This window comes from Macrobrachium rosenbergii, chromosome 43 (assembly GCF_040412425.1).
Source record: "Macrobrachium rosenbergii isolate ZJJX-2024 chromosome 43, ASM4041242v1, whole genome shotgun sequence".
In the NCBI taxonomy this organism is placed as follows: Eukaryota; Metazoa; Arthropoda; class Malacostraca; order Decapoda; family Palaemonidae; genus Macrobrachium; species Macrobrachium rosenbergii.
Window position 1 is genome coordinate 24,776,363 of NC_089783.1, and position 17,889 is coordinate 24,794,251.

The 17,889-nt window shown below is 33.5% G+C and overlaps 2 protein-coding genes across 2 annotated transcripts in view; one reads left to right on the forward strand and one right to left on the reverse strand.

Annotated features, from left to right (window-relative positions):
* LOC136828515 (trypsin-1-like) overlaps positions 1-2,752 on the reverse strand; it is a 31,752-nt gene extending 29,000 nt beyond the window's left edge. Inside the window, exon 1 of the mRNA XM_067086548.1 lies at positions 2,305-2,752. Coding sequence (XP_066942649.1) covers positions 2,305-2,476 — 172 coding nt within the window. The 5' untranslated portion in view covers positions 2,477-2,752. The remainder of the gene's footprint in view (positions 1-2,304) is intronic.
* LOC136828663 (uncharacterized) overlaps positions 1-17,889 on the forward strand; it is an 85,315-nt gene that overhangs the window by 63,021 nt on the left and 4,405 nt on the right. The window lies entirely within an intron of this gene.

Genomic DNA, 17,889 nt, shown 5'->3' on the forward strand with positions numbered 1-17,889 from the left:
ACCTTCCGAATACATATTCCCTCCTCAGAGGCGTAGTCAGTCTTCACACTCTTGTTGATATAAAATAGAACTGCAGTCTTAAGTGCAATAACGTATGCTGTATTCGTCTCTCTTGTTTTGATAACTTCTTTTACTCTAAACATCAAATGCTAATTTGGATACTCATGAGAATAATAGTACTACCATGCTTTACTATAATTACTAGGCCTCAGTCACGAAGCTTTGGATAATAGAAGATTACAGACAATTTCAATATGAATAGCAGAATCATAACATACACTACTGGAGAATATACAAGTATCAGCAAGACATTTAATTCGTTGATTGTCAACCCATAGTGACGCTTTCGAAACCTCTTTCCTAGAATCACCTTTGATTCAAAATAGTATAGGAGTATACCACACAATGAGAACTTCTTATTTTGGCGGTGATGATACAATTAACAATGAAATTCTTTCTATGATTTTACTTCATTAATAGGGGTGTACGTATCATTTTTTGTCTTATAAAACTGTACATCAAAATATACCCTTATATATTTCATGTGTTGTGCAGTTAGAACTTTCCCCTTGAAATCATTGAAATATAGTTTCAAGGGAAAAGGACTTTCCAGTCGTTTGTTCCAGGAGAACATTTCAAAAAGGTTGGATTTCAGTCTCGAAGATTTCTTGCAACTATTCCAGACAGTGTATATTCATTTTGATGTTTTCATAAATTCTATAATTAAAGTTATAAAGAGTGAGTTTGACTTAAATTGTGTAATATTCTGAAAGCTAATGGGAATTCATGATTTTTTAGGTGAACAGCGAACTTGCCTCTCCATTAAAAGTACTGGGAAAGGTTTGTTTATAAAAGTTCATTTATAGTTTACTTATTTGTCAGTCTCTCTCTCTCTCTCTCTCTCTCTCTCTCTCTCTCTCTCTCTCTCTCTCTCTCTCTCTCTCTCTTCCACTATTTTTTTTTTTAAGCGAACATGGCGGACGAAAGAGTCCAGGTGCTATGAGGGAAAAGATAAGTATAATGGCCTTCGTGGACTTGTCTAGTGAAAAATCTGCCGTTTAGGTTGAGACAACTTTGAAAATCATTTCACCAGGAAAAATTTTTCGGTTGTTCGTGAGGATGGTAATAAACTGACATTTCCGTTTGATTTTCAATTCCCCACAAAAAAAAATAAATAAAAAGGTATTTGGAGGATTCTCTACCTGTATAAGAATGGTGCTCTGATTCTCTTACAGACAGCAAGCATTTTCTTTATTCATATTATTACTCATGGCATGAACTCAAAATAAGCTCTAGTGATTTTTCAACATGCTAACGTACGAAATATGATCGCTGAGATTTTGGTGCAGATGTTTCTAGGTCTACTACTACACAGTATTATTTCATTTGTTTAAACCTCCAAACCAGATTGTAACGTAAAATGAAGATTGAAAAATTTAGCTCACCATATCACGGTCATAAATTTTTATTTAAAAATACGTCACGTCAAAAGTAGCATCATAATTTAACTAAATTGTTGTAACGCTTTGTAAATATAAGCCAATCAAGGGAAAGTTTGGGTGGAGCGTGCTGAGAAGAGAAAGTTTGAAGGACCATTAGTAAAAGACTGCGAATTTAGACAACTTGATAATAACTGGTGCCTTTCTGACATCGTTGACAAATTTATTTGCCAGGTGAAAAATGATTGACTGTATATATAGGCTATTGCTTTAATTGGATGTCTGGAGGAAGGTTCTTAACATACTTAAGTGAAACACGTCATCAACACACGTCGGTAACTTATCGTACACACATCACAAACAGGTTGAATACAAGTCAACGACTTGGTACAGTACTACTGTCTAGTTCTTCCTACGATTATCCAGAATTTGCCAAAGGTTTTGACGACATGTTTTACTATAGCGTTTTACAGTTAGAGAAATATTTATATGCGAAGAACCTTTGTTCGTAAAAATTCCTTGGCACCAAATATAGGAACACCATTGTCCACTTCGACTCTGTTTATATATATAATATACTGTATATATATACATATACATATATATATATATATATATATATATATATATATATATATATATATATATATATATATATATATATATATATATATATATATATATATATATATATATATATATATATATATATATACTGTATATATATATATGAATGTATGTGTATGAACTTGTGTTGATATGTGTGTGTCTGCACGCACATTTTGATATATTCACGCGTGTATACACTGTAATAATATTGTAATATTGTGAGTGACTGGCAATAACTTTTGTAGAAAATACTTACTTGTAGAATTTCCCCCAAAATTTGGCATGCGAGGTTCCATAGGTTTAACCTGGCTTGTTCCTGTGTTGAAGTTGAGACGATTGGTCCTGTCAATTCCCTGCCCCGTGACCGGGATACATGACAGAAAACAGCACAAAACAACTTGCAAACACGAGTGAAATAATCTCATCATTCCTGTAGAGCTAATATTTTTTATGGATGTTGTTTCCTTTCTTGTATTTTTCCCCGGTGTGATTTGAAATGATGCTGTCACCAAAGAAAATACAAGGCTCCGTATTATAGAATTTATATAGAGCGCCCTACAACGTAGCAGGTTACAAAAACCTCTTCACTCTGGGAGTGAAGAAAAGGCACTGTTTATATAGAAGCGGTGTCGCCTGACACTTATCTGTTTCATCATTGATTTCGTGGTAAGGTCAACATGGTATCCAGCCGTCTCTTCATAACCTATTGATTTTTCGGTATATGAGTGACTGAATGAAGAAATCTGTTAACATTACAGAAAATGTGTGACTCCCGAAAGGCCAAATACATTATGACCAAAACGCTTAATGGACCGCTTTATCTAAATCTTAATTTCCTCTGTCAGAAAGACGCAGCAGAGCAATAGGATACACCTGTATCTCGAACCTACAGGTGCTCGTATCTGTTTCTGGTGTTGAGTATGAAAATGTTTGGGACACTTTTCTTTGTTTGCACCGATGTTTACGTGCATAAGTATGTGCCCGTTCATATAAATATATATCTTACATTATACTGGCAAGCAACGATGGAACATAGACTTCTCTGAAACAAAATATATAGAAAGTGATATTTTTTTTTTTTTTTTTTTTTTTTGTTTCAAAAGGTTTTTCTGATTTCGGTCCAGCTCTGGTCGACGCCTTTGATCATTGGGTCACAGGTGTTCGGAGAGTGAGGGTAGGCAAAAGGATGGTGAGTTAGCTTTACCAACATTACGACTGGTATCCTTGAATATTAATAGTTATTTAGTACTATGATGATTATTTTTGCTGACTTTTAAGTAGGAAAAAGGTTGAGCAGTAAACTCATTAGCGTCTTGGGTCAGTGCTGTTTTGAAATTCCGTCTGTGCAGATGACCTCACTAAAGGTCAACTTGTATGCCCAGTTTTCAATCAGTCTCCATGTGGTGCATCTGTATATTAATATTGTGTGTGTGTGTGTATGTGTGTATATATATATATATATATATATATATATATATATATATATATATATATATATATATATATATATATATATATGTATATATATATATATATATATATATATATTTTATATTATATATATATATATATATATATATATATATATTTATTTTTATATGAAGCTGCAAACTTATGTAGAAGCTTGTTTTATTTTAAAGTATTCAAGGAATAACGAAGTTCATGTTGTTAATCATGATAGTGGCAGATGATCTACTATTGTACTTACGCGTAATTAATCATTAGTCTCAAGATCGTTGGCAATGTTGAAGTAGAAGCTAATGTTTTCTTAATTAACTATGCGATGGCTGTTTTGTATCTGTGGATGTGTTTGGGAAGAGCTGTTTACTCAGCTGTGTATGCTGTATGTTATGTATAGCCTCCCAGCAAATTCTGAGTGAGCAATTATTTCTTGCGTTGGTGGTTACTACTGACTGCAACGCGAGTGATCAGTGTTTTGATGGAGATGACAGCGAATGATGAAATAATTACTATTCATTTTGATAATAGCAGTGATGATGATGACGATAACAATAGATGATGATTTGATAAAATTGATAATATAAAAGCATTATTATTATTATTATTATTATTATTATTATTATTAGTAGTAGTAGTAGTAGTAGTAGTAGTAGTAGTAGTAGTAGTAGTAGTAGTAGTAGTATTGAACGGGAGGAGCACTGTCCCACAATAAATTCTTTATTATTAACCATGATGATATTTGTATAGAACAAAATACAGTGGCATTGGCAAATGAGCTACAGTTATAAGTCAGTTACCACAAAGCGTTATTGCAGCTGTAAAAACTCACCACAAAAAAGTGAGGAATTATGGGAAGAATGAGAAAGCTCATCAACTGGAAGCTGCCTCACTCTGCCTATTCAGTTACTTACTAGTCGACACCGGCCGAGGTGGCTGGAAACTCGTCCTGGACCCTTCCAGTCAGACAAACAATCCACGCGTCATGTGAAAACCTATTTTAAGGATTTTTCATCTCGCAGTTTTTTTCTTTAGAAGGTACGTAATTGTTCATGCCTTCAAGGCTACTTATGTATGATGTATGTGTTTCTCATTTATTGAGATTATATATACTATATATATACTGTATATGTATATATATATATATATATATATATATATATATATATATATATATATATATATATATATATATATATATATATATATATATATATATATATATATATATATATATATGTATATATATGTGTATATATATACATAAATATATGTATATATATGTGTGTGTATATGTCTCTGTGTAACATAATTCTGTATGTATATATACATATGTGTGTGTGTGTTTGTGTGTGTGTATATAAATGTATAGTGAGGTAGGACAACTTTAATTCATTTTCATTGCATCACAACCACTTTATTGGTTTCTTTACAAATATCGGTAAAACGCTCATTAAATTTAGCTTTGGTAAAATGATCTGTTAATGTTATGTGATATTCACATCTCTATAAATTGATTACCTTATAATTTTTCATAACATTTCCGACTTTCCTCTTACTCTGGACTATCTATTTTCCACTTAAATCAATTTTTAGGTGGTTTACTTTCATGCGTATTTATGCATTATGAATATGTAACCTTTTCGGAAGCTTATATCAGAGCTCAGAATGTTTACCGGCTGTATATTTTCACGAATCTTTTAGAGGCATTGCCAGGAAGATGTTCTTTATACATTACTAACGAAGCCATACTTTCTTGAATCGTTTGTGATTTTGCTAATTGTGTTCCTTGAAGAAGTCTGATTTTATTTAGGAAAATTAATTTAATTAGTGTTGTTATTGGTATGATCAATAATATTGTTAATGGTCGCTGATACTGATTATAATATTTATATAATTTTCATATATTCTTCAGGGGCACGTATATTCCAATCTATCTGAGATATATAGTTGAGAAAGGAGTTGTGTAAGAGAACATAAAAATAAACCGCTTTGTAAAGGCAATGTAGAACCAACTATATATTCCAGACTGCTGAGAGAGAGAGAGAGAGAGAGAGAGAGAGAGAGAGAGAGAGAGAGAGAGAGAGAGAGAGAGAGAGCGTTGGTGAACGCATCAGCACCCGCTAGCAAGCAAACCCATGTGGTCTGCATCACTGCGGTGCAATCGTTGGGAAGATGCAAGTCACTGCCTCTTCACTTGCAGATTTCCACTTGCTCTTCCCAAATAGAGACTGAATGTCCCATCCGTAGATTTGCTTGCTCCTCTTCTAAAATTCCTTTATATATGTACAGATTGACAGATTGATAATCTACCGTCAGTTTTTCACCGAAAGAACGTTTGATGAAAAATTTCGTAAGATTATCTTTTAGCCTAAAAGATCTCTTTCTGGCGTCGATGACTATATATATATATATATATATATATATATATATATATATATATATATATATATATATATATATATATATATATATATATATATATATGTGTGTGTGTGTGTGTGTGTGTGTGTGTGTGTGTGTGTGTGTGTGTATAATCAGGAGATCCATAAGACAAGAAGTCTTCAAAGTTCTTTATTCAGAAACGTTTCGTGCAATCCTTTGTACATCGTCAGTCTGCAATAAATTATAAAGAGCAGTTAAAACTAAAGTTAAAATAACAATTATTATAACCTCTTGCGTTTTACTGTAAGATAGTTAAATTTCCTTAACAAACTTGATGAATTTTAATATATTTATTTATTTTTTTTTATAAAAAATTTTTCTGCTTTTATGTTAACTTTGTTATAAAAATTTTTACTGTCGGTATAATAATTGTTATTTTAACTTTAGTTTTAACTGCTCTTTATAATTTATTGCAGACTGATGATGTGCAAAGGATTGCACGAAACGTTTCTGAGTAAAGAACTTTGAAGACTTCTTGTCTTATGGATCTCCTGATTATGCATTTGCCGCTTGACTGTTGCCTATATCTATATCTATATATATATATATATATATATATATATATATATATATATATATATATATATATATATATATATATATATATATATATATATATATATGTCCATATAGATGAAGTGCCGGCCATGAAGATTTGCGTGTTTTTTTAAATTTAATCGAATCACCGAATAGAAAGGACTCGCGCGCCTTTATCCTGTGAGAAAGATAGGTCTCGATTGCAATGTTGGTTTTGATGTAACTCGCTTCGTATTAATTACTTCTTCCATTGTTCGATTCCTATGATGGATTCATATCTTGATGTCAGCATCATCCCGTCACCTTTATATTCAAGAGACTTTCCGTGTGTGGTGGTTTTATTTTCTCAACAACTGCAATTATGATTTATGTCATCGTCGTTTGCTTCCCTTTGCAAGAGAAATTTCTGCTCTTAGTTTTCATCGTAACTTTCCTATATCATTGCACCGAGTAGTCATGTGGTCGAATTTTTTAAATAACAACTGGTAACTTCTTCATTAAAACGAATAAAGAATGAGGCAAGTAGGGGAAAAGTGTCATATTTATCCTCTTCGTATTAATGATGCTTTCCGTTTCTTGATTCCTCTTGAAGATTATTACCATTCCAGTATTTGCTTTGAAGGTGAGTTGGAATGTCCTGTCACCGCACGAAAGGTAGGCCTATCAGTCCTTACTTTTTACGGAGGACCAAAGAGACGGGAATCTCACTTATGCCTTTTCCAGTGCAGCTCTTAAGAATTAAATGCGGAAAGCTGTTAGACACTCAGAAGGAAGGAAACAAGGAGAAAATGTCTTGCCTGACCAGCGAAGCAAATGGGGGGATGTGATGACCCACCTGGTTTTCTGTGGCCACTTCAGAGAATGGAGCCCAGCCCCTTCATCACCTCAAGGAAACAATGGCAAAAGGACTAAGGTGGTATAAAAGGGAACAGACTTTATGAAAGTGTGCTTCAGCCCCATCAGAAGTTAAGGATAACCAGAAGCATCCTAAGTATGAGAGCTGTGTGCCAGACGGGGCTGGAGGAATGATTTATTTTTCATGTGCCGTAATTAATTGCTTATCTGCCTAATGGAGGCACAAGCGAATGAACGCACACATACCAATGGATTGAGATAACATTTGGTGTGAAAAGAATTAATGAGACTGGTTCTTGCAGACATTCAAGAACAATAGTATCCAATACAGGTTCTCTTGAAGAATTTAATGAGACAATAACAGAAATAAAATGTCAAATATTGGAACTCAAACAAAACGTAAGACATACAAAAATAAGATTTTACGTTAGTCTCGTACCATCTGAATTGCTTTATGGATATGAATCATATCAAACAATGAAGTCATATCTAAAAATCTTGTCAATTTGAGAAAAGAGCTTCAAAAAGAATAATATGAGTCAAATGGCAGTTCGGAATACCCCGGGAAGAACAGTGTATGATACCGTCAGCTGGTTTCATTTGGGCACCAGATGAGTTGGAAGACGATATTAATGAGAACTATGAGACGGGAGGCTGTAGATGAGTGGATATTTTTGGAAATGAAAGCACAACGGCGTTGTTGACGGTGATGATGAAACGGGAAAAACGATACACACACACACACACACATATACATGTGTGTGTGCTAACAGTTGCAAAACAAAAATTGCAACAATAATTTTTCCCTGTACAGATTGAGGTCATTTAGCCACAGGTTGTATTGGTTAAAATGTAGTGTCGCTTTGTCTTGTGTAAATTTATGGCAACATATTTTCGTTTTATAAAGGTGATTTTGTTCCAAATAAAACATTGCAATCTTTAATAGTATTACAACAGTGGTTCAGGGTTAAGATACAATTCTCTCTGCCTCTTTCTATTTCTCTCTCTGAAATAAATGTGGAGTGCAGATTTTTAAACCACGGATTTCTGTGATAAAGGAAGATCAAATGGAAAAAATATAGTGATTTTCTTAGATGGAAAAAAAAAAACTTTTACATCTTCCACTGAAGAAGCACTACGCTTACAATGCTATTTATTTGCATAATAACTTCAATTTAGTTCTGGCATAGATGATTTTTGTCCCCATATATATATATATATATATATATATATATATATATATATATATATATATATAAACATTAAGCTACAAAACGTCCTTTAATATCCAATTTGCTCTACCTCGGAAGTAATATATTTTCATATATAATAAAAACTTGATGATAAGTACATCTTCCACTGATGGAAGGAACTCAGGACTTTAACAATGCTATTTATTTGTCGAACTAATAACGATATCTTCAATTTAGTTAATGCGTTTGTCGCACGCAGCCATATTATGAAGTTTTATCAATGATTTTTGTCTATATATATATAATATATTTTATATATATAAAATATATTATATATTTGTATATAATATTTGTATATGAATCATATGTGATAAAACTTCATATATATATATATATATATATATATATATATATATATATATATATATATATATATATATATATATATATATATATATATATATATATATATATATCACACATGGGACAGACAATTGCTAAAAACTGGTTGAGAAATCACCAGCTCTGCTGAGCCACAATAGTCCCATTTCCAGGCTAAAATACTTCCGATTTTTCTAGCCTAATGCGTGACTTCAGGCGTATGCTCTCCAGGTGTTTCATGAAGGTCAACGCTGACTCCCGTATGAGAAATAGAATCACGAACCTAGAAATATATTGATGAGTGTGCACAGGAATGTGTGTGTGTCTGTGTGTGTGTTTGTGCATGTTTAACTCCACACAAGTTGAGTCACTAAACCATCTACCTTCTCCTTTTGCTCTCCAGCGAAAATATTGTATAAATTTGGTAGAGTCGTAGGGGAGAGAAAGTGAGAGATTTTCTCTCTCTCTCTCTCTCTCTCTCTCTCTCTCTCTCTCTAAAAGTTGTGGAACAATAACAATAGTTACATCCCCTTGAGAGGAAAAGGAGTAAGTTTGGGAGATTTCTTTTTTCTTCTGGAGTACAGAGAGAGAGAGAGAGAGAGAGAGAGAGAGAGAGAGAGAGAGAGAGAGAGAGAGAGAGGAGAGATGCAGCAGACTTGATAGTCAAGTTCCATTTGCCGTATTTTAACAGAAAAGAAATTCTGCTTTGTAAGCTTATAGAGAATCAAAATGTAGCTCAGTCATGAAGTCAAGAGCGTATTAGCTTAATGGTGAGAGGGTTCATGCAACCAAAAAGTGTTTGAGTGACGCAAGTTTGTAGGTCAGACAGATTTGATCATGACGATTCATATCTCAGTTTCATAATATATCCTTAAACACACTTCCTTTGATCGCATGAGTAAAAGCTGAAGTATAATTAATAGTTTACCATTCATATGATTCTCCACTTACTTGAACTCGCAAAATAATAAGGGTAGCATCTCACGTCAACGGAACTGTTTTTAGTAACCCAGAAAACAAATCAAATTTTTATATTCTTTCGTTTCTAATTCCTGTTAAAATCTGGTGCGAATCCAGAGTGACCATAATAGAACTTCTCTGATTTTTCCTAGAAATAGCTGTTAGCCGCCACCCTTGCTTTTCACTATCATTAAGGTTTTTCACCGGCAGACTTTGAATTTATTTATTATCCAAAACTGCAGTACAACGTTCTCAGTAATTACTCGCTCTGCAATCAAATGAATCCTGTGTTCAAGATATGGAACGAGGTATTTCTAAATAGCAGAGTTGTTGATTTTTAGCCAGAATTAAAGTATTTGTTGAAGACAGTTGAATATATTCTTTAATTAAGACGTTAAAAACTAAATGTTTGGATGTATACAGTGCTGCAATATTATATATATACTTATATATATATATATATATTTATATATATATATATATATATATATATATATATATATATATATATATGTATTATAAAAATTGCCTGTGCGACCTCTCTGCGTTGTTCGAAATAGAATAAAATTAATTCTAACATTAGATCTGGGAAGAGTAGATGCCTCTCGCAAGAGACGAGGGAGCGGAAAGTAGCAGGAAGTGTTTTGAAACAGAGCCCAACCATCAAAAGGGGTAGGAATTTTGGTTAGAGGCATAACAGACAGGGTAGGTTTTGCTAGGACCACCCTTAGCTAGATTGTACCTTAAGCTCACTTTTCTATGACCTTTGTACTGGCGAGTCTTTTGTCATTTTTCAGATGCTACCTGCTCCCAAGCCAAGGCGGTTTAGAGGAGGTGTTTAAAGCAAGCACCCATGCCATTGACCCAGCTCGGAAGAGTCTTAAGGCAACCACCAGAGAGGCAACATGCATATCAGGCATCTCTCATAGCCCCCCCCCCCAATCCTTTGTTCTCCCCCTTTTGTCGAAAAGCCAGGGAAATTGCCATTTCAATGGACCCAGGGCTTCTGATGCAATTGATCACTGCATTATCTATTCCAGTGAATTTGGCACCCTTTGGAACCTGGCCAGAATCTTGTTTGGAGAAGAATTAGCATCCTTGATACCAAGATCCTCAATTCATGCGCTTGAAATTGCTCTATAGACACGTCACAAGAGCCCCCAAGCCGTTGCGTTATTCACTTCTTTATGTTGAAATATCTTGTGTTCGAAGTAGGACGAAGTTTTAGCTGTTATTAGCTCCCTTAAGAAACAATGTATACCTTTGTTTGTTGAAACTAGTTGTTTGAGTAATGTTGTTGATTTAGTTCATGTATTCAGAATAAATCGCTATATTCAGTAATCTAGTCTCAGCTGGTGACCTAAATTAGTTTTGTTAACTTATCTGTCTTTTTTTAAGATAACTATCAGCCTTAACTGATAGGATTACGTGGGTCTTAGGTTGAGCAAGGCAATATAAATTCTTTAAAGTAATAATTAAACTCATCAGCTGAATGACCCGTGTAACTATATATATATATATATATATATATATATATATATATATATATATATATATATATATATATATATATATATATATCCGTGGCACAGGTGAAATTGGCACATAAGTAGTAAATAGCCGATTAAAATTTACATTATTTCGATATTCTAGCTTTGAGAATAATTAGAAAAAAAGTTCAGGAGTTAAGACTTTTTTCATGTATGTAAAGACATCCTCTGATATGAAATCCTTTACATTTAGTTTGATTAAAAGACTGAGATTTTATCTTTGGTTAACTTAAATGACAGATGTCCCACAACGAAACCTCTATGAAATGACCAAGTACTTTTCAAACCGTTGGGTGTGTCAACATCACGAACATCTGTGAAATGTTCCTCATATCGCAGTTCACTTGGCGTCTTTTCTTAAAAGCATTTCTCCTCATAGAATTTACATCCAGGCTTATTCTCTCACAGTATTGAACATTGAGTTAAATGAAATGATATATACCCTCTCTGTAAATGCGAAAGGAACGCAGTGAAATCCCTATTCATCTAGAACATCATTTTAGTCCCTGCATGACTCCACCTTTCTATATAAATGAATAAGGAGGTACCGTATACAAAAATTTTAAACATAAACATAACAATTTAGTTATGAATTACGGTTCGGAAAAGTCTATTTTTAAAAATATAGTACAAAAAGTTTTGATTAGCTGAAATCGAATGTTCGGAACATCATCGACTACATTATACACAAAAAAAGTTAGTCTCCATAAAAAGGAAAAAGAAAAGAGAAGATGACAACCTCTTCAGCTATTGCAGTGAAACCTTTTTTGAGTCGACACTTATTAACCGAACGCAGTATTTTCGTAGAGTCTGAAAACAACCCACCAAATCGTTCCCCCAGGCTGTTTACCTCAGACGTCACCTGGTCGACGGTAATACAGTTTCAAAAACGGTTATCTTTAAAACGGAGATATTCTTGTGGTTTCAACGAGAGTCGGTTTTAAACGCATTTCCATAGCTTGCACGCATTTCATCGTAATAAAAATTAAACATGCCATCGGGGAACGAGTTTTAACAGAATGGCTTACGTACAGTGTGAACTGCGGTTAACCAAGGTGCTCCAGGAGATAGCAGGTATAATGGAATTCACTAATACTACAAGCCTGTCACGCTTATCTTCCTGAAAATAAACTCATTTAATATCCACAGTAAGATCTAACAGGAAGGTTGGATTCCGAATGTAGTACGTAAAGTAAATTCTCCATTAAAATTAAATTAATTAAATATTTATTCGATAAGTACGCATTAGAAATTTATATATATATATATATATATATATATATATATATATATATATATATATATATATAAACAGTATTTTACGATGAGGAAAGGTATATAACACAGTGCGAGATCCTTTGCTATTTTACTCTACGACATTTTCAAGAAGACTATATACAATGAACAAAGACACGGATTTACAAACAACCAATGACATAAAGGGTACAAAATCATTCACCAGAATCAAGAGGATTGTTGCTGTGACTTTTTTTTTCCTCGGAAGCCGTATTATCCTAGGGAACTATATACTGTGTATATATATATATATATATATATATATATATATATATATATATATATATATATATATATATATATATATATATATATATATATATATATATATATATATATATATATATATATATATATATATATATATATATATATGTATATGTATGTATATATATTATATGTGTTTGTCTTTAAACACGTCGTAATCAAACACACGTGTACAAGTAAAATGTAACTTAATCTCTGTTTATCTGTTTCTCAGTTATAGAATCTTGGTCATTGTTTCATTAATCTCTCTCTTTTAACTTTTGTTCTACTTTTTCTTTTATCCGAGATCTTTTTCAGTCAACAGATAATGAGAGAGAATTTCATATGTCGTTTGCTAATTTGTCATTACTCAGACCATAAAGTGTATGTAAGATTTCGAGTCTATTATTTGAAAGTTGACCATTTTTGTTGTAATTCATGTGTTGAGGAAAAAAAGATAGCGCTATCAAATTCGGCTTAAATTTTTAGGTACATTCCCACGATCTCTTTTCACACCAACTTAGATTTCAGTAGACTTCTGTTATATTTAATGGTACCTTGCAACGTACATTCTCCTAGCCGTATGTACCTTCTATATCTTAGATGCATCTTCAAACCCTTTCCTACCGACTTGCAAAATTTCTTCTTTTTATCTTAATTTATTTAGAAATTAAAGTAATCGAACATCTAACTGGTCTATAAAATAGGGTCATTGACCTACATGATGTGACGTTCATTATATTCTGTTGATGGAATGGTAAGTGAATGAATGTAGATTAGATAGAAAGTCATGGCACCTAGTCGTGAAGAGGGTGTCTTCAGATATGGTAATTTTATTTCATGATTTGATTGATAAGCCTTGCATTGATTACTCCCAGGAAATAGTTTCTCTTTCCATTGTATGTACTTCTTGGAAATGGAGCAGGATCAAAGGTGACACAAATTAGGAAGTATGTGAAGTAAATAAAACTTTTATTTACCACAGCCATAAAATTAGTGTCAGTAGCTTGAAAAAAAGGACAGGGTAAAGCCTTTTACACTAGTTTCTGTTGCTTTACTGTCTAAAATCTTTCCATATTTGTCATGAAATAGTTGAATCCACAAATATATAGGAAGATATTTCAAAATGTAAGGACTTATTGTTATTATTTTCTCATAGATTTGAGAGAGAGAGATTAATTTGGATTTATACTAAGCATTGTAAGTGACTGTATTAAAATGATCTCTCTGTATATTATTATAGCGTGTGCTAACTAAATGACAAATAGGTATTTAAAAGAAACATTCTTTGTACTGTATGTGCAGCTGATGGCGTAGAGTTCATTTATTTTTGTATTTATCTAAAGTAATTTACTTGTGTAATTCATAACAGCCTGTACTTATAGATGGTAGTTGCGTCAATGAAAGCAGCTCAGGTTTTTATTACGAGCTGAACAACCATTTTAGGCACTGAGTAATGCAAGTTTATGAAACGCTTGTCTTTAAAGAATCTGAAGCTTTTATTATACCAGACATTCAATATTTTTATTTTGGAAACCACTTGAAGCTGAATATTCGGTTTTCTGATCGCGCGTGATGGAAGTAATCGCAACACGGCGCAGGATAGGGAAAGTTGCTGGAACTGACTTTCTTCACAGTTTGTGGCTATCGAAAGTGATGGCGCATGCGATGCGTTGCTTTGATTTTACCGACATTTTTCTTTTAATTGATACAGGACCAGCACTATCGATGCACTTCAACAACAGAGGATTGCAACCTACTGCTAGAGTCCAAGGTATCAAAATTACGGATGTTTTTTCAACCGCTACGTATAGACGCTGTATATCTAATTCACAAGAGGAAGGATGAATAATGTGTCAGTCAAACCTTCTTAGTACTTTGATTTGATTTAGTGTTTTTTTTATAGTATGGTGGCGTTTCTGTCACTGGAGCAGAAAGCCACGTTGATGCTCATTAAGAGGTCGTCCTAATTCAGGTCATGGGGTGTAGGTTGGGACGTATACATTCACTAGCATTTTAGTTGCTGCTCACGTAATTCTAATTCTTATTGTTCTCCACCAGACTTAGGCTTTGAGCGATTCAAAAGCTACGAAAGTTGAGCACCAAAATTTAAAACACAAGAGGACATGGTTTGAAAAGGAAAATTCCAAAGTGTCATCTGTGTCACTTCAGAACCCTATACACAAGGGCAACCAGACGAAAACAGACGATTTTCTGCACTGGTTAAGCAAAAACAAATTTTACTTTACCTTTTGTTACTATCTTAGACGTTGAATGCTGAAAGTACCACAGCGCTTGTCTTTATATAGCCTAAATTCATTATTCATTCATTCATTCATTTTAGTGTACCTACGTCAGATGAATCGCTTTTGTCATATCTAGTTTTTTTATCATTAGTGATCTCTGTGGCACATTTGGTAACGCCCTTGGCTTTCATTTGAAGGTCATGGGTTCGATCACGATGTGAGGTGGACTGTATTATTATTATTATTATTATTATTATTATTATTATTATTATTATTATTATTATTATAAATAGAAAAAATCAAGCCATTTCTTCTCCGTGGAATTTACTCTATTTTTATCTCGATCACCACGCCAGAATAACTGTGACGTAAGTAGAATTACCAGATTTGCTTCAGAAATTCTAAACTTTTTTCTAGTGGTTGTTATAGCATCTACTGCTGTTCATTGTCTATGTCAGTTAAGATACGTACCTCCTGCTCACTTAAAATTTATTTCCAGTATGATTTTGAAAGACATTGCTCCAGGGGATGCAGCAGCAGAAGTTTTTATTGTCTTTACCATTACATTTTTTACGTAATGGTATTTTCTTTTTTCTTTTTTCGTAACGCTTAATATTCATATTAAGGAAAGACAAATTTCGAACTGTTTTGATGAACTATCGCAGTGTCGCGGGAAAGGGGACGTAAACTTCACGTTCATGGCGTTGCCTAAAGTACACAAGTGACAGTTAGCCGTCATTAAACCGAAAGTGTACCCTAAGCCTCTTGCGACGAGACATCTGGTTAACAGATAACGTGGGAAAGGGATCGTTATTAGCGGTTTCTTTACTCTCCAACATTTTCTTCTGGACGCACATCGTTTGCAATTGGTCCGTCAAGCGTGCGCTCCGCCATTCATCTCTGGCTCGCCTGAGAAACCAAGTGATTCATAATGCTTCGCAGTCTGACATTAATACTGGAGAAAGGAAGAACTGGCTGTTGGAGTTGTTCCTTCTCTCTGTTTATTGTTAGTGTCACTGATATGCAAATAAAACTTTAATGTTGCGCAATACTGGGATAACTATACTAATCTTATCGTGGTAATCGTTGCAGAATATTAGGATAATAACCATACACATCATATCCTCCACAGTAGTCATTGTAGAATATTTGGGTAAGCATACTAATCATATCCTACACAGTAATCGTTACAGAGTATTAGGATAACTACAGTAGTCACACCCTGCACAATAATCTTTGCAGAATACTAGGATAACTACTTATCATATCCTACACAGTAATCGTTGCAGAATTTTAGGATAACCATACTAATCGTATCCTACACTGTAATTGTTGCAGGATATTGGGATAACCACACTAATCATATCCTGCCCAGTAACCGTTGCAGAATATTAGGATAACCATACAAATCATGTCCACAGTAATCGTTGCAGAATATTTGAGTAGCTATACTAATCATATCCTACACAGTAATCACTGCAGAGTATTAGGATAACCATACAAATCATATCCTACACAGTAATCGTTGCAGAATATTGCGATAAACATACTAATCTTATCCTACACAGTAATCATTGCAGAGTACTATATTAATCATACCCTGCACAGTAATCATTGCAGTATATTATGATAACTATATTAATCATATCCTACACAATAATCGTTTCAGAATATTGGGATAACTATGCAAATCATGTCCTGGTATTCACGAAAGAAGGAATAAATTGCTCGGGGCCTTTTGTTATGTATTCTAGTTCATGAGCAGAGTTACAGTCTAGCGAGATTTTTCTAGTTCACTCAGTAAGGGAAAAAGAGTGAGAGATGGATACGAATAGTATTTAAATATTTCCTGATTTTTTTTTTTTAAGGAGATGCCAAAAAAAAGCCGTCTCCAAATTTGGTCTTTTAGTTAGGATTTTTTCCTGCATGTCAAATAAGAATTCAGTCAACATATTGTAAATGATAAAAATGAACTTGAATTAAAATGCTTTCTTACTGAACGCAGAGTTATCTATGTTCAAGCTCGGTTTTAGTTTTTAATAATTTTAAAATTGGCAGTCTGTTCAAGTCAAAGGAGTCATTGACTAGTGAACTGTGTTCAATGACATGACTGTATACAAATTTGTGTCTGAAGTTTAATTCGGAATGTGTGGGCAGTTCAACGAAATTGTTGTTTGTCAGAGCTTTAGAGAACAATGTACATTGTCACGGCTCGTGCAACGTTAATTTTAATTTTTATGATTTTAGTATTTTATGTACAGCTCGGTTGGAAACTGAGCTAAGACTGTTATTAAAGGCCTGTCCACACTAGGAAACATTGTTTGGAAACAAAGTTTGCAAACTGTATGAAAACAGTTTCTTGGAAATTGTTTGTAAACAGTTTGGAAACCGTTTGCAAACAATGTTTCCTGTCCAGACCTCATTTGTCGTCAGGATGCCTGCTGGTGCAGTAGCCTCTGTATTTTACTTGGCAGTTTGAATGCACTCAAGGAGGGATAAGAGAAAGATAAAGAGATGGGTGAGGAAGTTTTTAGGAAAAGGAGCGTGTCATGCTGACTTACTTCTGGCGTGTATGTATATATACATATACATATATACATATGTATAAGTATGAATGTTTAAGTGTATATATGTAATTATATATACACATACATATATACACGTATACATACAT